The sequence below is a fragment of the Microcebus murinus genome, chromosome 18 (assembly GCF_040939455.1).
Source record: "Microcebus murinus isolate Inina chromosome 18, M.murinus_Inina_mat1.0, whole genome shotgun sequence".
Classification (NCBI taxonomy): domain Eukaryota; kingdom Metazoa; phylum Chordata; class Mammalia; order Primates; family Cheirogaleidae; genus Microcebus; species Microcebus murinus.
The window spans coordinates 47,458,847-47,480,367 of NC_134121.1; the positions used below are offsets into that span (position 1 = coordinate 47,458,847).

The 21,521-nt window shown below is 36.7% G+C and overlaps 1 protein-coding gene across 5 annotated transcripts in view; it reads right to left on the bottom strand.

Moving 5' to 3' along the window:
- Positions 1 to 21,521, bottom strand: part of CDC27 (cell division cycle 27) — a 69,811-nt gene that overhangs the window by 32,711 nt on the left and 15,579 nt on the right. For 2 of the 5 annotated variants that reach the window (XM_012751079.3, XM_012751078.3), the window contains exons 3-9: positions 17,586 to 17,733; positions 15,372 to 15,497; positions 6,404 to 6,501; positions 4,879 to 5,033; positions 4,562 to 4,773; positions 3,255 to 3,369; positions 213 to 328 (exon numbers count right to left, since the gene is read on the bottom strand). In XM_012751079.3, coding sequence (XP_012606533.1) covers positions 213 to 328; positions 3,255 to 3,369; positions 4,562 to 4,773; positions 4,879 to 5,033; positions 6,404 to 6,501; positions 15,372 to 15,497; positions 17,586 to 17,733 — 970 coding nt within the window. Of the gene's footprint in view, positions 1 to 212; positions 347 to 3,254; positions 3,370 to 4,561; positions 4,774 to 4,878; positions 5,034 to 6,403; positions 6,502 to 15,371; positions 15,498 to 17,585; positions 17,734 to 21,521 lie in introns of all 5 variants that reach the window. The other 3 variants (XM_020280859.2, XM_012751077.3, XM_075994657.1) reach the window with 2 other exon arrangements.

The window sequence follows — 21,521 nt, forward strand, 5'->3', positions numbered from 1 at the left end:
ACTGGGGGAAGGGGATTATGGAACCTATCTGTGCTTGACTAATAAATTACAAGTTTCAAATTCTACATATTCAAAATTTATATTATTTTAGAATATCTAGAAATATTATAGTTTCTAGATCACAAGAGTCAACGCCTACCTAAACTGAAGAAATATAAAGAATCAAGTTTTACAGCAAAAAAAGCTAAACAATTAATTAATATGATAAATACCTTGTTTGTGGGCCAGAACTTTGTGTTTGTGCAACAAGAATTGGAGTTACCTCTCGACTATTTCCACTCTGTGAGAAGACAGATTTTGTTCCAGTTTGGCCGATTCTGGCAACAGACTGTAAAACATAAAAAGTCTAAGGTTTGTGAATTATAGATGCACTGTAAATAATAAAAGACACCATGATGTTCCCATCTACATTTTCCTAATAAGGGAGTTCATAATATATACTGTTACGTAAAACATAAATTATCATTATTTATGTTATTTTCAAAAATCATCCAATTATTTTCCAAGTTTTAAGGATATTGCTCTTTAGAGTTAATATTTCTTTACAGTTTTTCCAATCTTTCATTAATTGATCTCTGCTCATTTGGAAAAAAAAAAAATCTTTGCTTGGCTCTTTTGTTTTCTCGAATTATTACCTTGTTTCTATTTATTCTCACCACCTAGCTTCTTTATAATAATCTATGACTATTATATCAGTAGAATTGTTTTTGGCCACCAGATAATTTTCTTCAAAACTGTTACCCAATATCCTGTACATAATTCTTTTTTTTTTTTTTTTTTTTTTTTTTTTTTGAGACAGAGTCTCGCTTTGTTGCCCAGGCTAGAGTGAGTGCCGTGGCGTCAGCCTAGCTCACAGCAACCTCAAACTCCTGGGCTCAAGTGATCCTTCTGCCTCAGCCTCCCGGGTAGCTGGGACTACAGGCATGCACCACCATGCCCGGCTAATTTTTTTATATATATATATCAGTTGGCCAATTAATTTCTTTCTATTTATAGTAGAGACGGGGTCTCGCTCTTGCTCAGGCTGGTTTTGAACCCCTGACCTTGAGCAATCCGCCCGCCTCGGCCTCCCAAGAGCTAGGATTACAGGCGTGAGCCACAGCGCCCGGCCTCATAATTCTTAAACTGCATATTACAAATAATCACTTTCTCACCAGATACGAAAAGCATTATTTTGGCCTTTACTGCATTCAACATCATTGAGCATCACTCCTTTCTGAAATTTTGTATTACTTCCAAAATATTACACAATCGTGATTATTTGTCCTACCACCTCATCTGCTGGTCTGTCATCCTCCCACGGTTTTTAAATTAGGTATACTCTGTGCTCCTTCGCTATTGTTTCTTTCCCTAGGAAAGCGAGGCCACTTTAACAGCTTCCTTATTTCTATCACTAGGCCATATTTTTTTCTTCTGTGACTAATTACTCGCTGAATTTTTTTTTTTGAGACAGAGTCTCACTCTGTTGCCCAGGATATAGTGCAGTGGCGTCAGCCTAGCTTACAGCAACCTCAAACTCCTGGGCTCAAGCGATCCTTCTGCCTCAGCCTCCCGAGTAGCTGGGACTACAGGCATGTGCCACCATGCCCAGCTAAGTTTTTCTACATATTTTTAACTGTCCAAGTAATTTCTTTCTATTTTTAGTATAGATGGGGTCTCGCTCTTACTCAGGCTGGTCTCGAACTCCTGAGCTCAAGCAATCCACCCGCCTTGGCCTCCCAGAGTGCTAGCATTACAGGCATGAGCCATCGTGCCCGGCCAGAAGAAACACGTTTCTAAGGAAGGTAAAGGGGCTATATCAGTTATTCACATATTAGTATGACTTATTTAACTTCCATTTCTTGGACATCTATTAAGCACAGCAGTAAGTTTTTTAAATACGTAACCTAATTTAATTCTCACAGAAGATATCCTGTGCCATGGATATGCTTTGAACAAATGGCACTTTGGCCTCTACTGCCATAAATTAATATAAAGGAACATTATGAAAAGAACACCTGTCGCAGTATTTACTGAAAGGATATCATCAAATATTTTTCATTTTACTATACATCTATGATCCACCATAAAAATCTTATTATCAAAAATATATGGCCTTGCCAGATGATTGCAGTCACTTTAAAAAATTAAAAAAAAAAAATATATATGGCCTTACCTGAGCAAATTTTTTAATGTAATTATTAGAACTATTAAAAAAACAGGCCGGGCGCGGTGGCTCACGCCTGTAATCCTAGCTCTCTGGGAGGCCGAGGCGGGTGGATTGCTCGAGGTCGGGAGTTCAAAACCAGCCTGAGCAAGAGCGAGACCCCGTCTCTACTATAAATAGAAAGAAACTAATTGGCCAACTAATATATATAGAAAAAATTAGCCGGGCATGGTGGCGCATGCCTGTAGTCCCAGCTACTTGGGAGGCTGAGACAGAAGGATCGCTTGAGCCCAGGAGTCTGAGGTTGCTGTGAGCTAGGCTGACGCCACGGCACTCACTCTAGCCTGGGCAACAAAGTGAGACTCTGTCTCAAAAAAAAAAAAAAAAAAAAAAACATATACAGTGATAAGGACAAGTAAAAACTATGGCAGATATAATTTCTGTAATTTATATTCAAAGTGATAGAATTTTGTAAAAAAAAAGAAATCAAAAGTAAATACTTTTAGAAATAAGTAAAAATATGAATGTTTATTTAGCTATATGTTGAAATAAATTAAACTTGTGAGCTATAATCTTACTTGTTCAAAAGAGCAACTAGCCTTGTGTCCCCTAATATAACTAAGAGGCTATAACAATAATGACATTCTCATTCATTCATTCATTTATTTTGAGACAGCGTCTTATTCTGTTGCCCAGGCGTTAGCCTAGCTCATGGCAACCTCAAACTCTGGGCTCAAGCAATCCTTCTGCCTCAGCCTCCAGAGTTGCTGGGACTACAGGCACGCACCACCATGCCTGGCTAACCTCTATATATTTTTAGTTGGCCAATTAATTTCTTTCTATTTTTTCAGTAGAGAGGAGGTCTTGCTCTTGCTCAGGCTGGATTTGAACTCCTGACCTTGAGCAATCCACCCACCTCAGCCTCCCAGAGTGCTAAGATTATAGGCGTGAGCCACTGTGCCTGGCCTTCTCTTATACTTAAATCAACAAGTCTAAGGCAAAACCAATTATGTAAAGTTAGAGTCTTTCTGAAATTACCTTTAACATACTGAAATTTTAAACAAATTGCTGTAATCAGTACCAAAATTGCATTTTACATGGAAAATACCTTTTTTGAAGGAGCTCCGGTGGATGGCACGTCAATTACAGAAGGTGTATTAGTGTAGTTTTGTAAATAGGATCCATCTCCAGGAGTTGGGGTTTCTAATGGCAAAATCCCAAAACTGAGAAGAGGTTGAAATCAAGGTGTCAAAAAGTCATCAAGGCATATATAAAGCAGCAGTATACTTAAATTAGAAGGTCTAAAAGGAAGAGAATGGCAAATCAGTCTTGGGGACAGTGAGGATCTGAGGGGCAGATTAAAAATAATGTGAATATAGACTATTCCACCCACCGTAATTAAAATTAAAAAAAAGAAAGAGAAAACAAGGAACTTGAGCAAGAACTACTGATCTCAGGAGATTTGTTAGAAATAAAGTAGTTTTATAAAAACTAAGATTCAAATGATCACATTACTTCAAATTCTTGGATTTGGGATAAATTAAGGGATTCAGATCCAATTTTGGAGAAAATCTCTAAAGTTGTAATCTCATGGTCATGTTCCCTGGCCCCAGGACTACAGAATCTTTCTGGCATATAAGTTTTTATTTTGGTACTTGTGGATATGTGTCCTCTGGGCTGGGTTCCTATATTTATACATACATATACTTCTAATAATTTGGACAAAATATTTCATATTGATAGGTATCAATACTTCCGCCATGTTTTGAAAAACAGCATTTTAACAGAAAGCAATGTCACTCAGATTATATCATGAGTGTACTAACATTCAAGAGGTTCACTGCTATCCACTGATGTACAACCATAAAGACAGTATCTTTTTTTTTTAGAGACAGAGTCTCCCTTAGTAGCCCAGCTAGAGTGCAGTGGCATCATCATAGCTCACTGCAACCTCAAACTCCTGGGCTCAAGTCATCCTCCTACCTCAGCCTCCTGAGTAGCTACAGGTGCACGCCACCACGGCCAGCTAATTTTTCTATTTTCAGTAGAGACAGAGTCACACTCTTATTCAGGCTGGTCATGAACTCCTGAGCTCAAGTGATCCTCCCACCCTGGACTCCCAGAATGCTAGGATTACATGCGTGAGCCACTGCATCTGGCTGATAATATAATGCCTACACTAGCTAATTAGGGCATGTTTAAGAGTTTTAAAAATTAGTCTAGTATTTAATATTAACTTTTTATCACATGTGCTATATTTCTTTTACTTCATTTTATGAAAACAGACTGCCCCTATTTCCGTAGTGATTTAGGAAGTTGCTATTTAGGTTAATTTCTATTACTAGTAATATGAATTATTATTATAAGATCATTTAGTATTACATTACATTTTAAAAAATCTTTTATTTGACTTACCTTGGGGTTAATGGGCTAAGAGCAGCTGGTCCTCCCAATAAACTTCGACCAGTTTTTGGTTTATTTTGAACCTGTTTAGATAATATGGAAGTTCCTGTTCCAAGAGGGACAGTATCAGGTGAAATTACAGCTGAATCAATATAAGACACTGAAGAATCTGTGTTCAATGAGTACTTTGAATTGGAAGATTCTAGATTCAGTCTGTTTAATTCCTGAAACAGAAAATTTCTACCATGTCATTTACAATACATTATTTAGCTCAGATCATTCGTTGTAGCTTTCATAATATTTTAAACACTAAAGTATCATACACTTACAATTGTGTCCTGGGGTGTTTCCGTAAGAACTGTTTCAGGCTGTCTGTGAGATAAACTATGATTAGATATTAGTGTTGTACAAGAATTGGGCAGACAGTTGCTAAAGTTCTGTAAAGATGTTAATTTAAATGTTTGGTCAGGATCTGGCTTTTCACCTGTGAAGACACACATACACAAAAAAAATGTTTGCCACTGAGGAAATGAGGGATACATTTTCTTCAAGTATGATAAATCAGTGGAAGTAAGGCTTTATCCAGAGTTTTGAAAATTCTGTCCACTTTTTCTTCTTCTTTTTTTTAAGAGATGGAGTCTCGCTCTGTCACCCAGGTTGGGGTGCAGTAGTGCAATCATAGCTCACTGCAGCCTTTACCTCCTGGGCTCAAGTGATCCTCCCTCCACAGCTTCCTGAGTAGCTAGGATTACAGGTGCATGTCACCATGACTGGCTATTTTTTTTTTTTTAATTGTAGAGATAGGGTCTTGCTATGTTGCCCAGGCTGATCTCAAACTCCTGACCTCAAGAGACCCTCATGCCTTGGCTTCCCAAAGTGCTAGGAATGTAAGGGTAAGCCACGGTGCCTGGCCTCACTTCTGCTCATCAAATTTACCTCTCAAAAGCCCTTCCATCAACTTACCATAAAAGTTTACCCTAAAATAAAGATATAAATTTAGAAAATAAACTATACGGATGCTAATTTTAAAAACAATAAATCACAGAAAAATGCAGATTTCTGTGTTTGTTTTAAAGCAGAAAACCACTAGATTTCATTTTTCTCAAGGTAGGCGATGAGGTTAAGGAGTTAAAATCCAGCATATTTTACAGTAAAGGTTGAAGCACTTCTTTGTATATAGACATAATAATGTTTTACAATAGCCCTTTACACATACTAGAGCATATATAATGAGACACTCTCTCTATATTGTCCAGGTCTTACAAGTTTCTGCTCCAGGCATTCTATTAATCTCCTTGGAAATCCTATTAATTTCTTTTCTTAGTCAGAAAGCAATTTTGACTAGGATTAACACATTGACTGCCACACTAGAAAAAAGTAAGTTTTACTTTGCCAGCAAAGGAGGAAAAAAAAAAAAGAAATAAAAAAATAAGTTTTCCTTGGGGCCACAGTGTTTTATTATGAAAACAGAATAAAAACTTTGAAAACAAAATGATCCTTTCTAATTAAATGAAAACTTTATTTTTTATTGTTTTCTGTGTGTGAGTTACATGCAACTTGAACAATAGTTCACACAGCTCCCAAGGTAAAGAGATGTGTGAGTTACATATGCTTCATGAGGCCCCAGGCTTAAAACTAACGTGAGTTGAATACAACTGACATGGCATTTAATGTGTTAAACACACAACACATCTTCTAGAAGACACAAGATATTAAAGGGGGATTGGCTAAACAGAAGAAACCACTAAATATTTTTCTTGTGGATAGATGATTTGTATTACCCTCCAAAAATTAAGTAGGGGTAAAAAAAGGAGGAAATGAGGAATCCACCCACTCCCACCCCCACAAACCTACCTATTTCACATAATGATTCAAAGGGAGACCAGAGGAAAGGATTTAAACTAAGGCTCTTTTGGTAACATTCTGATCCTTTGGCAAGCCGATCTGTCTTGCTGTGGAGAGAAACAAACAGATGAAATGAGATACAAACCCCAAAACATTTATTATAAAGAAATTTCTGGTATAGAAAATAAGGTAAATCATATTTATATAAATTCAGAGAACACTCTTCTTGATGCTTCTCTAAATTATCAATTTTTCCTTTACCATCTTTGATCTCTATTATTTAGGACAGTTCAAGCTAAAAGTCAGGTGAAAGCAAATAGGATATGAATTGAAAGAAATGCTAACAAAATAAAATATCATTGACTTCTTAAATATTACCATTACTTAAAATTTCCTGTCAGATATCAGTTACTGAAGGAGATATGGAAAACATTCAAATGCTTCAGTCTTATTCTTAATTTTTACTGTTAACATTCCAGTAGTAATTATGAAAGTGATTTAAATGTTTTAAATGAAGCAAATGTAAATATCAGATATTTTAACAAAGTAGAGGTGGTAGTAGCTCTTACTGAAAATTAAAATTTATGCTTTTTTCTAAATCAGGCTTACATTTGGAACCTGGACAATATCCTTAGGAACATATATACTTGGAACAATCTTAGAATCATCAGAACAACATTGCTGCCTCCTTAGTTGCCTTTTTTTTTTTTTAAAGACAGGGTCTTGCTCTGTTGGCAGGGCTAGAGTGCAGTGGTGTCATCGAAGCTCACTGCAGTCTCAAATTCCTGTTCTCAAGTGATCCTCCTGGCTCAGGCTCCTGAGTAGCTGGGACTATAGGTGCGTGCCACCATGCCCAGCTAATTTTTCTATTTTTTGTACAGACAGGGCCTCATTATGTTACTTAGGACGGTTTTGAACTCATCAAGACCAAACCACATTGCCTCAAGTGATCCTCCTGCCTAGGCCTCCCAAGGTGCTGAGATTACAGGCATGAGCCACCACGCCCAGCTGAAATTTAAGGAAAAAATAATTGTCACAAGAGTGACATAATCACCTACCAAGGATAAGGGGGTAACTTAAAAATAGGAAATGAAGACAGCATAAAAAAGACCATTTTCTGAAAGTAATAGGGAAGAAAGTAGCAAATTAATGTTTGGGAACTTTTAACATAAGGCTAGGAAAAGGAATAAACAGTTGAAATCTCAATGTATGAGGATTATCCTAAGCTAACACTTCTGTGACTATTTTTCTTCTGTATTTTCTTCTTTAGCTCCTTCTTTAGCTCCAGGAAGTTGGGGGCACATAAATTTTTAAAAATAATAAAATAAATAAATGAATAAAGCCATTCTTCCTGTCCTCAGACTCCTTCTTTATAAAACCTTCTCTGGTGAGAATCTCTTCTATAGAAATGACAACTAAATATATTTCTATGACCTCAAACTCACCTTTCCTCTGCCTACTGGAAGTTTCATCTAGGTTTACTTCCTTACCTAAGGTTTAGTAAGTTCAAAATCAAGTTCATCTCTTCTTTCCAAATCTGTTCCTTCTCATTATTTTTGTGTGTTTTAAGGGCATCACTATTCTCAAAAGTTCACAGACCCAAAACATTTTATCTTTTGTTTAAAGTTCCTTCTTCATTTTCACTGTTATGATCCTTATTGCTTCTCATATAAACTATCAACAGATCCCTAGATAATGTCTCATGTTTCTCTTTCTCTCTTCAACTCATGCTATGTAGGCACCTCATCTCTTATATAATAGTATTAACCATAGTCTATTTATCTTTTCATGTGTTCTCTCTTGCAATTTATTATAAGCTCAGAGGACAGATAATTAAATCTTCAAAACAGACACTTTTATTAATAATTTTATTTTATTTTTTGGAGACAGAATCTCGCTCTATTGCCCAGGCTAGAGTGCCATGGCATCAGCCTAGCTCACAGCAACCTCAAACTCCTGGGCTCAAGCAATCCTACTGCCTGCCTCCCAAGTAGCTGGGACTACAGGCATGTGTCACCATGCCTGGTTAATATTTTCTATATATATTTTTAGTTGTCCTGCTAATTTCTATTTTTTAGTAGAGACAGGGGTCTTGCTCTTGCTCAGGCTGGTCTGGAACTCCTGAGTTCAAACGATCCACCTGCCTCAGCCTCCCAGTGTGCTAGGATTACAGGTGTGAGCCACCGCATCCGGCCTAATAATTTTAAAAGTTGCATTAAGTAGGCTGTATGATTTATGTAAATGGCCAGAAAAGTGGTAGACAATGATTTAAGCATGATAAAACAATCTACTCATGGAAAATATTCTAGAAATGTCAGAGGTGATCTTTTGTGATGAAAAACCTCTTTTCCAATATTACTTAAATTATAATTGTATTTTCTTTTTACATTAGCAAAAGAAAAATTCTCTCAAATTTTTGATAAGCTGGCAAGGCTGGCTTTTATAATGAGCCATGATCTGATTAATAGACCATAAAACACAAGATATTTAAAACAAAATTAGTGTCTGCCAAGAGATTAGATATACATACATGGAGAGATACATGTATAAGTGATATAAGAGCTACCTGGGGAAGAAGCCAGGTGTGGAGTTATAATAATCTAGCCTGGGAGATAAAACCTTGAATTATTCAATAGAGAAAATATTATAAAAGGGGACAAAGATTTAAGAAAATTAAACTGCTTGGGGTACTCTAAATTTAGATGAAAATTTTTACTAAAATTGAGTGGCTATAACACAAAATCCAGTCAGGAGTTTCCCAAAGAAAAGGGGTAAGAAAATGTATTTATATGGTATTAGGAAGTAATCAGTTATTTTAGGAATCAGACTTAATATCAGTTGTGTCCTAAACATAGAAGTCTCATGTTATGACCGACAAAAAGACTAAAAAGTCTAACAAAACGTCTATCTCGGCTAGGCGCCATGGCTCACACCTGTAATCCTACAGAAGACGGAGGTAGGTAGGAGGATTGCTTGAGCTCAGGAGTTCAAGACCAGCCTGAGCAAGAGTGAGATCCTGTCTCTTTAAATAGAAAGATAACTGGGTATGGAGGCATGCGCCTGTAGTCCTAGCTACTCCAGAGGCTCAAGTTGGAGCTTGCAGTGAGCTATGATGCCAATGCACTCTAGCCTGGGGGACAGAGAGAGACTCTGTCTCAAAGAAAAAAGAAAAAAAAAAAAAGTCTATCTTCTCTAGCAAAAAGAAAAGAAAATTTAATATGCCCTACCTACAAAACCATATGTATGTACTGAGGCCGGGCGCTGTGGCTCACGCCTGTAATCCTAGCTCTTGGGAGGCCGAGGCGGGCGGATTGCTCAAGGTCAGGAGTTCAAAACCAGCCTGAGCAAGAGCGAGACCCCGTCTCTACTATAAATAGAAAGAAATTAATTGGCCAACTGATACATATATAAAAAATAAAATTAGCTGGGCATGGTGGCACATGCCTGTAGTCCCAGCTACCCGGGAGGCTGAGGCAGAAGGATCACTTGAGCCCAGGAGTTTGAGGTTGCTGTGAGCTAGGCTGACGCCATGGCACTCACTCTAGCCTGGGCAACAAAGCGAGACTCTGTCTCAAAAAAAAAACAAAAAAAAAAAACCATATGTATGTACTGAGATTATTGGGTGTAATTCTGGTCAAAGACAGGTATATGATGGCTAAAAGAAGAGCCAGCTTTTCTCTGGACTAATGGCTCGACATAAAAAAAAAGAAAAGAAAAATGAAAAGCCAGTTTGGGGGCAGGGTTGTTCCACTTTTGATACTCAACCTTTTAATCTTTATGATGAATAAAAATAACTTATTCACATGTCCCTGAAAGGGAAAATAAAATTCCTTCTTCATGACTTGCTATAGCGTATGTATTTGTGTACCTATGTGTATACATGCATACCACATATCCTTCTGAGGACCTGATTCAACTGCATTTTTGAAAGTTTATTAATAATCTCATTTTAAAATAATTAATAATACATATACAGTCATGCACCACATAACATTTTGGTCAATGACAGTGTATAAGATGGTGGTCCTATGAGATTTTAATATCTTATGTTTATTGTATCTTTTATTTCGATATGTTTAGATACACAAATACTTACCATGGTGTTAAAATTGCATATGGTACAGTACAGTACAGTAACATGCTGTACAGGTTTGTAGCCTAGAAGCACAAGGCTATACCATATAGCCTAGGTATGCAGTAGGTTATACTACCTATGTTTGTGTAAGTACACTCTATGATGTTTGCAAACAACAAAATCACCCAAGGACCCATTTCTCAGAGTGTATCCCAATCGTTAAGTGACACATGACTATATAGCATTTTTTAATTTTAACACTTTCCTTTATTTTCTTTTTTAAGCTGTATTTTAGAGTAATTTTAGATTCATATAGAAGTTGCAAAAACAGTGCAGAGTTCTCATGTACCCTATACTCAGCTTCTCTCAATAACATCTGACATAAACGTAGAAACTGACATTAGTATAATACTGTGAACTAAACCACAGAGCTTATTTGGATTTTTAGCAGTTTTTACATGTACTCATTTGTATGTATATATAGTTTTATAAAATTTTACCACATTCACAGATTTGTATAACCACCATTATAATCAAAATATAGAACTGTTCCAATATTAAAGAAATTTCTTCAGTTACCCCTTATGGTTAAATTCTCACACTAATCCTGAGAATCACTGATCTGTTTTCTTTCACCATAATTTTGTCCTATCAATAATGTTATATAAATTAAATTATATAGTATGTGAACTTTCGAAATTGGCTTTTTTCACTTGCCATAACGCCCTTGAAATCTAAGTTATTGTATATATCAATACTGCAGTATATTCCTCTTTATTGCTCAGCAGTAGTCCATAGTATGGAGTAGTTTATCCATTTGCCCGCTGAATCTGGATTCTTTACAGTTTGGGGCTTTTATAATTAAAGCTACTATGAACCTTCATGTATAAGTATCACCTTATTGCCACCTGCAATGTATGAGGGATCCTGTTGCTCTGCATTCTCACCAGCACTTGGTACTGTCAGTAGTTTTTATTTTAGCCATTCTAACAAGTGTGTAGTACTATCTAATGGTGGTTTTCAATTGTTCTTTTTTTTTTTTTTTGAGACTTTGTTGCCTGGGCTAGAGTGCCATGGCATCAGCCTAGCTCACAGCAACCTCAAACTCCTGGGCCAAAGCAATCCTTCTGTCTCAGCCTCCCGAGTAGCTGAGACTACAGGCATGTGCCACCATGCCTGGCTAATTTTTTGCATATATTTTTAGTTGGCCAATTAATTTCTTTCTATTTTTAGTAGAGATAGGGTCTCACTCTTGCTCAGGCTGGTTTCGAACTCCTGACCTTGAGTGATCCTCCTGCCTCAGCCTTCCAGAGTGCTAGGATTACAGGCGTGAGCCACAGTGCCCAGCCTGTCCTTCTTTAATGGCTAATGATTTGGTCGTCTTTTCACCTCCTTATTTACTATGCATATATCCTCTTTGGTGAAGTCTCCATTCAAAGTGTTTTGCCCATTTTCTAATTGAGCTGACTTTTTATTTATTTAATATTTTAATTTTTTTGGAGATAAGATCTTGCTCTGTCACCTGGGCTAGAGTGCAGTGGCATCATCATAGCTCACTGCAAGCTCAAACTCCTGGGCTCGAGTGATCCTCCTGCCTCGGCCTCCCAAGTAGCTAGGACTACAGGTGTGCGCTACCATGTCTGGCTTTTCAATTTTTTCTTTTATGTATTGTCTTTTGGGTGTCACATCTAAAAACTCTCTGCCTAACCCTAGGACATAAAGGTTTTCTCCTATCTTTTCTTCCAAATTATGTTTTACATTTGAGGTTTAGGTCAAGATTCATTCTTTTGCCTACAGATATTCAACTGCACCATATCATTTGTTAAAAAGGGTATCATTCCTCCATTAAATTGCTTTTTACTTTGTCTAGTCAACTGACCATGTAAGACTCTGTTTTCAAGTCTGTACCCAGAAGTGGAATTGCTAGATCATATAGTAATTCTATTTTTAATTTTTCAAAGAACTATATTATTTTTATTTGTCACTAGATGCATCTGATTTGCTAATATTTTATTGAGGATTTTATATCTATGTTCATAAGGGATACTGGTCTATACTTTTTTTTTTTTTTTTGAGACAGAGTCTCGCTTTGTTGCCCAGGCTAGAGTGAGTGCCGTGGCGTCAGCCTAGCTCACAGCAACCTCAAACTCCTGGGCTCAAGCGATCCTTCTGTCTCAGCCTCCCAAGTAGCTGGGACTACAGGCATGTGCCACCATGCCCGGCTAATTTTTTCTATATATATTAGTTGGCCAATTAGTTTCTTTCTATTTATAGTAGAGACGGGGTCTCGCTCTTGCTCAGGCTGGTTTCGAACTCCTGACCTCGAGCAATCCGCCCGCCTCGGCCTCCCAGAGAGCTAGGATTACAGGCGTGAGCCACCGCGCCCGGCCTATACTTTTTTTAATACATATTTGGTTTTGGAATCAAGGTAAGCTGGTCTCATAAAATGAATTAGGACGTATTTATTTCTTCTTGCTCTATTTTCTGGAAGAGATTATGTAGAATTGGAGAAGAATTTTAACTACAAATGAAAATATCTTGTACAAAAATAGAATAAGATCTAATATTCAGCACAATACTATGACTATAGTTAATAATAATTTATTGTATACTTCATTTAAAAATTTTTTAAATAGAGATGGGGTCTTGCTATGTTGTCTCAAACTCCTGGCCTCATAAGATCCTCCCACCTCAGCCTCCCAAAGTGCTGAGATTACAGGTGTGAACCACTGTGCCCGCCATGTTGTATATTTAAAAATAACTAAAAGCATGGAATTGGAATGTTCCTAATGTAACAGACTATGTTGCCCCTCCTCCCATAGGTAGGGAAAGATAAAATTGACAGTGGGGAATATGTAACAGAAAACAGTCTCAGATCCTACTGATGGAGGGGTCAGTCCCCAAAACTGCACCCCACTTAAGACACAAGTGGGCCACATTTAACTAATTAATCATTAAACCATTTGCCATTGGTGATCAACTTAACCTTCAGCCTGCTTCCCCTTCCTGGAGGTCAGGGAGTGGGGCTGAAGTTCCAACCCTCTAATCCTGCCCAGGTCTTTCCAATGACCAACCCCAATCCTGAAGCTAGCTAGGGGATGCCAGCCACCAGAACTTCTGACCACCTGGCTATAAATCTGGGTTCCCACACCCCCTTCTCAGGTTTGATTAATTTGCTAGAGTGGCTCACAGAACTCAGGGAAACATTTTTACCAGTTTATTGTAAAGGATATTACAAAGGATACAGATAAAAAGAGGGAGGTATGGGAAAAGAGGTACAGCACATCCATGCCCTCCCCAGGTGTGCTGCCCTCCAAGAACCTCCATGTGCTCAGCTATCTGGAAGCTCTCTGAATCCTGTCCTTTGGGTTTCTATGGGGGATGCATTACATAGATATGACTGCCAGGGGAGGGGAACCTGTGGCCTGTTGTCTGAATTCAAATTCACAGAACAAATCCAGATTTGGTTGAGGGGTTGCACTTGGGGATCTGGAGGGCCACATTTAACTAATTAATCATTAAACCATTTGCCATTGGTGATCAACTTAACCTTCAGCCTGCTTCCCCTTCCTAGAGGTCAGGGAGTGGGGCTGAAGTTCCAACCCTCTAATCTTGCCCAGGTCTTTCCAATGACCAACCCCAATCCTGAAGCTAGCTAGGGGATGCCAGCCACCAGTCAACTTGTTGGCATACAAAAAGACATCTCTTTGGAGGTTTTAAGGATTTTAGGAGTTGTATGCCAGGAAACAGGTTGAAGACCAAATATATATTTCATAATATCAAACTTATACATTTTTGTTTGTTGCTTCTCTCATCCTACTCTATTATAAACCTTTGAGGTAGGGACTGTGAATTATTTATATTTATATTCCCAGTGCCAAGTACTGTGCTTAGTTATAATGGAGGATGGATCTCAAAGTTTCTTGAATATATATGAAGAATCATCATTGCATGAACTAATTCAATACTCCCAGTCCTTTTCTTCAGATAAATGAATACACTGATGTATCTTTATTTACTCCTATTCTCAAGGGTAGTGTCAATGGCTGGATATGTACCTCTATAGCGTCCCAAAATTCAACCAAATAATTTATTATTTATTTTTTCAAAAAGACATTTTCCGTTTTTTTTTTTTTTACCATTATTTGAATTAGCCTCAACTTATCTTAAAACAGATGCTATCCTGGTTCTTTAGACAAGCAGTCCTCAGTCACTTCTTCCCTGATATATAACAAATGACATTCATACATGACAAGCACTGCCATGGGCAGTTACGAAAAATTCCTAATTATATCTCCACTCCCTACTCCCTAACTCCAAAAGTATTTCAGAATGAAAACAGGTGAGAACAATGTTATTGTAGTGATAATTTTGAATTCACTTGCTTTTTAAAAATTTAACTTAAATGAATTTAAAAATTATTTACAAAATCACAATTATTTCAACTACCACTGTAAGAAATTTCTTGTGACATACTTCAAAATCTCTATGATGTACTACATGAGAACTATTATTTTTTATTACTGAAACTTGCCTTCAAGCCTCTTTCTTAGGAGCAGGACTGATATTTAATATTAGAGAAAACAAATTTCACTCTTCTTTTTATTCAGCAGATCACATAAAGATACTCTTTTCATCCAAGGTAAAAAAACTAGCATATGTGCACTCAACTGTTAAGCAATGTTGCTGTACCTATCATCATTAAGGCTAAGTGAAGAATCAAAAATGGGAACAACATCTCTACTATTTTATAGGTTTAACAAGGTCATAGCATCAGAAGATTGTGTACTACCACTCAGCCAAGTGCTAGTTGATAAACACAGATAAATGTAAGTTTTTTAAACTACAAAGCATTCTCATATGGGAAATGTTTTTCTGATAATTTGGAGCATTCTTACTTACCAATATACCTGTCCCAACAATGAAAGAGTAAAACAAGCTGAATCACCAAATTCAGTAACAATATCATCATGGCTTTTCTGCTTATTAAACACTCCACCAGATAAGATCTGTTCCCCTTCTGCAAGCCTTTAAAATATAAATTTACAGATTTAAAAAAAACAATACAAAAAGCACTTCATGTAAAGACATTCTTCATTTCCAATGTACTTGTCTAAGTATGGAGACGATTTTTTTAATTAAAAATTTATATTTTAAAAAATTGAGAATAGTGGTAAACATGTATTTAGAATAATCTGGGAGGCTGGAAATTTATGCTCTTAAATTTTCAATTTTGCCTTTAAAAATAGAACCAGTCAAATTTAGTGTCTGTATGTATAAATCCAGTCTGAGCAACACATTCATTACTCACGTCATCAGAACTACAAGTTGATCTTTATACTGAGGAAGAAGGGAGGTGAATATAAATGGTTTTCCATTAACAGATGCCCTTCTTAGTTCTATAAGTCCTTGAAAGAGGAATCTGTACTCAAATCAAACAAATCTAATATATTTTAATTAAAAAGTACATACTTAATGGCCTCAGTCATTTTAAGATTTAAAAATGAAACCTGACTAGTACTTCATCTCTTTTTGTTGATATTTTCTCAGTATAGAAAATCATAAATGTTCTCTAAATGAAAAAAAAATTCCTGAATTCACTATATATTTTTAGCATAGCAGAGTCTATAATGGTTTTTATTTTAAAGTGTTCGATTAAAAACCATCGAAATCATCACATGGAAAACTCTCAAGTAAGTTTACACAGCATATCCTGAACACAAAAGGTAGATATTTAAAGTCCTTTTACTGTCAATGGGACTTTTTTTTTTTGAGACAGAGTCTCACTTTGTTGCCCAGGCTAGAATGAGTTCCCTGGCATCAGCCTAGCTCACAGCAACCTCAAACTCCTGGGCTCAAGCGATCCTACTGCCTCAGCCTCCCAAGTAGCTGGGACTACAGGCATGTGCCACCATGCCCGGCTAATTTTTTGTACATATATTTTTAGTTGGCCAATTAATTTCTTTCTATTTTTAGTAGAGACGGGGTCTCGCTCAGGCTGGTTTCGAACTCCTGACCTCGAACAATCCGCCCGCCTCGGCCTCCCATAGTGCTAGGATTATAGGCGTGAGCCACCACGCCCGGCCCCAATGGGACTTTTAAAAAATATAAACGGGATATACATATTTATAAACAGGATAAGAATGTCAACGTAATAATTCACTTAAGAAACTGGCAAATTAAATAAGAAAGTAGATTAAGAATTCAACATTAGAATCTTTGGATTTTAAAAATAATTCACTAACAACTATCTCAGAAATTTTAGATATTATTTTAGCTAGCTTTAATTAAAAAGTCATCAATTAGTCACTGGACAAATAATGTAATTATTTATCGGTCTACGGTAACTTTACAAGACTTATTTGTATCTTCCCACTGTAAACCTACAAACTAAATATACATACAGGCTTTTGAAAATATTTGTTTTTGAAATATTTTCAAATATTTCAAAATATTTCAAATATTCCAAAATATTTGTTTTGAAAATATTAGTCACTTTTACCATTATTCCCTCTTTTTTAAATTAAAAAAAATTTTTTTCCTTTTTTACTCTTCACCCCTTCCCCCTCATTTTTCCATCGCTTATAGCACAGAAAAAAGTTTAACAGAACATAACTCTCGGTACCTCTAGCTGCCTCCAAATATGGAACAGGGATAGCTGACTTGGTTTAACTGCAATGTATAAAAGAAGTGCTCAAGAAAATGATCTTGAAACGGAAACTACACAACGACCTAAACACAGGGGAGCACTAATCTCAAGCGAACTGGCAGGTTTTCAGGTTTATTCAACTTGGTCTTTGAAAGCAAAGGAAAGAAAGTATTTGTGAACATTTCAGAAACTGATAAGAATTAGTTATAACTTAAGTTTCTCCAGAGTTAAATTCTATTATTACCATAATAATGAAATCTCCATAATATAAATAACGCCATAGGCAACACTGTTAACATTTCAAATATTACTGAAATAGATAAACCCCTACAATCAAGAAAGATTATTACAGAAAGAAAAAATGGGAAGAAAGGGAATCGATCAGATTTAATCTGTCAAAAGAATTTTATCCAAAATTCTACAGTGTAAGTAAAACAAAATTAGCTAGAAAAGATTTTAAAACTTACTTGCTGAGATCAACACAACACTTTGCAAGCAGGTATTTGCATTGTGGTGTAGTACAACTGTGTCCTTTCAAGAGTTTATATGCTTTATATGCCTTTCCTGAGCGGTAATAACAGGTTGCCAGTAAAAACAAGGCTTCTTCTGAGTGTACTAAGAACAGACATTAAAAAAAAGTTGGCTGTTGTTCAGTATATTGAATAGTAATCAGTTTATCTGGCAATAAACAAGGTTAGCAAAAAAAAAAAAAGGCATGCTATTTAATATAAAATAATCACTTATTAATTCGAATTTGAATTATGGAGAAATATTTTGCTAATATAAAAGTTTATTCTCCAACTCCTGATTACCTTCTCTCTAAAATGAACCAAGGAAATAATACAATGAAGACAATCATGGTATTCTCTGTAAATCCTTAAGAAAAGCAACCCTTCCTTCCCCCTTTAGATAGACCACCAGCAAACCATCTTTTTCATTCATTCATTCATTCATTCATTCATTCATTCATTCATTTTGAGACAGAGTCTCACTCTGTTACCCAGGCTAGAGTGCCACGGTGTTAGCCTAACTCATTTACTCATTCATTTATTTATTTTGAGACAGAGTCTCACTGTGTTGCCCAGGCTACAGTGCCATGGCATCAGCCTAGCTCACAGCAACCTCAAACTCCTGGGCTCAAGCAATCCTTCTGCCTCAGCCTCCAGAGTAGCTAGGACCATAGGCATGTGCCACCATGCCCAGCTAATTTTTTCTATATATTTTTAGTTGGCCAATTAATTTCATTCTATTTTTTAGTAGAGACAGGATCTTGCTCTTGCTCAGGCTGGTTTCAAACTCCTGACCTTGAGCCATCCTCCCGCCTTGGCCTCCCAGAGTGCTAAGATTACAGGCATGAGCCACCGAGCCCAGATCATCATTTTAGGTAATATTTTTCTAATAAACTTTTTGTGAGGACAGAAATCAAATTTCATTAGCAGGAGAAACTGAGGGTAAGTAAACCTCATTACCAATCTGAAATAATTTCTAATTAAAAAATAGTACATTGAAAAAACATTTGTTTCTCTCTAACATCAAATAAATATATATTAAATTATATTTAAGATAAAAAAAATTCGAAATTGTGAATATCTATACCATTTTGACATCCAGTTGACAGACTTGAGCAGTAACAATAATTAAATTGCTCTCCAATGGCAAGAACTGAGTTATTCATCAAACTGTCCCCTTTTCTTTACAGTAGGAAACGCCCCCTTCCCTTTCAGCTAATGAAAGTTAAGAGTTATTTACTCTATCTCTCTCCCAAACTGATCATCACTTCACTTCTATCCTCACAACCTTACAACCAATCCAGATAAGTCTATAGAGGCAACAATAAAGGGGATGGAAAGAAAGAGGGAAATACCACCAGACTATGTTTCTAAAAATGGGTTATATAATAATCCCAGTGGACTGAAGGATCTTCCAAGCCAGTGGTTTTCAAAGGGTGGTCCCTGTTCCAGGATCAGCATGACTTGGAAACTTGCTAGAAATGCAAATTCTTATGCACCACATCAGACATACTAAATGAGTAATTCTGGGAGTGGGGACCAGCAATTTGTGTGGTTGACAAACCCATCAGGTACTTCTGTGGCATGCTAAAGTTTAAGAACCACTGTTCTAAAGTACAACCTTGCCATATCTTCCTGAAAAGTCAATTCCATTTCAAAATTTGGGGTAAAATAGTAATTTGAAATTTTACTCATAAATTTTTTGTCGTATATATCTGCAAGTAAAAACCAACAGAACCCTTCTTCTTTGGTTCATCTTATGATTTTCCATGAAACTCTAAAGTAAAAATAATAAACAGTAAATGACAAAAAAATTTGGCACATGTATGCTAACAGGATATATAGTAGCATTAGTGCTGCAGGTGCAAAAAAAAACGAATAGGGAGCTCAGGAATTCAAGACCAGCCTGAGCAAGAGTGAGACCAGCCTGAGTAAGAGTGAGACCCTGTCTCTACTAAAACCAGAAAAAATTAGCTGGGCAACTAAAAATAGAAAAAATTATCCGGGCAAGGTGGTAGGTGGCTGTAGTCCCAGCTACTCAGGGGGCTGAGGCAGGAGGATTGCTTGAGCCCAGGAGTTTGAAGTTGCTATGAGCTAGGTGGATGCCAAGGCACTCTATCCTGGGCAACACAGTGAGACTCTGTCTCAAAAATAAATAAATATCCTCCACTGCTATCTCTGGAAAGAGAAAAAAAAAGAAAAAGAAAAAGAAAAAAGAAAAGGAAAAAAATCATATTTCATACATATGTATATATCTCCATTAGTTGCATTAATGTATTTTTTTCCTCATAATCTAACACTATTTCTATTTGTTCCACAGCACCCATTTCTATTTATTCTTAAAAGCTAATCAATTAGCAATGGAGAAAAACCTTCCTCAAGGGGATTGGGTATTGGCAGTGGGAAGGAAAAATATGTGCCTACAGTGGGGGAAAGGAATGTGGAGAAAGATGATAAAATTAAGACAGAATTAAGACAGAATTTTTCCAAACAGCAAATCTCAACTCACTAGCGGACTGTGAAGTCAATTAATTAGGTATCAACCTGCATTAAAACAACAACAACAAAAACCACTCAATAGAAAATATCAGAGTACATCATATATAATAATAAGGGTAAAAAAAATATCTGGGCCGGGCTTGGTGGCTCACGCCTGTAATCCTAGCACTTTGGGAGGCCGAGGCGGGCAGATTGCTCAAGGTCAGGAGTTTGAAACCAGCCTGAGCGAGACCCGGTCTCTACCAAAAATAGAAATAAATTAATTGACCAACTAAAAATATATATACAAAAAATTAGCCGGGCATGGTGGCGCATGCCTGTAGTCCCAGCTACTCGGGAGGCTGAGGCAGTAGGATCGCTGAGCCCTGGAGATTGAGGCTGCTGTGAGCTAGGCTGACGCCACAGCACTCACTCTAGCCTGGGCAATAAAGTGAGACTCTGTCTCAAAAAAAAAAAAAAAAAATCTGAAAAGCTACTATAATAGGATATGCTAGGGGACAGAGGGAACTTCTAAAGAACTTCCTATGTGCCACAAACTACAGTAGAGTCTTTACATATATTACCATATTTAGTCCTTAAAACTATCTTGTTAAATACATATTTCCCTTCTCATTTTAAAGATGAGGAAAATTAGGCGCAGACTAACTTCTTTCCTAAGATCAAATGGCTAATGAACATCTGAGTTGAGATGCTCTCTAATATCATTCTGCTATTTCCCTCTTATACCACAATCTTAGACTCTGAAACACGTAGGAGAAAGACAAATGAGTGACAAGGAATTAGTGAAAATGAGAAATTATTTCAAGCAATTGGCTTACAGAGGATCCTACCCATCAACTTCTTTAGCCTCATGCCTTGCTGGATCATCCAGTCTTTCCCCAAAACAGGAATTGCCACTAGTGGCATAGAAGGCCAGTGAGTAAAGGGTCAGACACCTTACATCCAGCATCATTCACTCTGATCAACTGATACTGTCAGCCAGAAACACCATGTTGACAAGAATTCTGAGGTTGGTTCAGTGGAAATGAGTACTGTGATGGATTAATGATGCCTACTATGGTTGTAAATCAGAGAAGTGGCAGATAATTGCCACTCTTGGTAAAGTGTAATCAGATAGATCTACTACTTACTGCCTGTGGACATTGGTTTCAGTTTCTTCATCTATAAAATGGCAATAACAATTAATCCTGTCTTATAGGATTACTGAAGTTTGATAAGTAACTAATATTAAGTATTAGAATAATACACAGGTAAGAAATTAATAAATAGTAGAATTATTATTGTCATTTTTATTGAGCTGGATAATACCTGCCCTCAGTGTACTTAAATTCTAAAATCTTCCCTGATAGAAATATATGGTTAGCTTCTATATTGAGAGAAACTAACATTTACTGA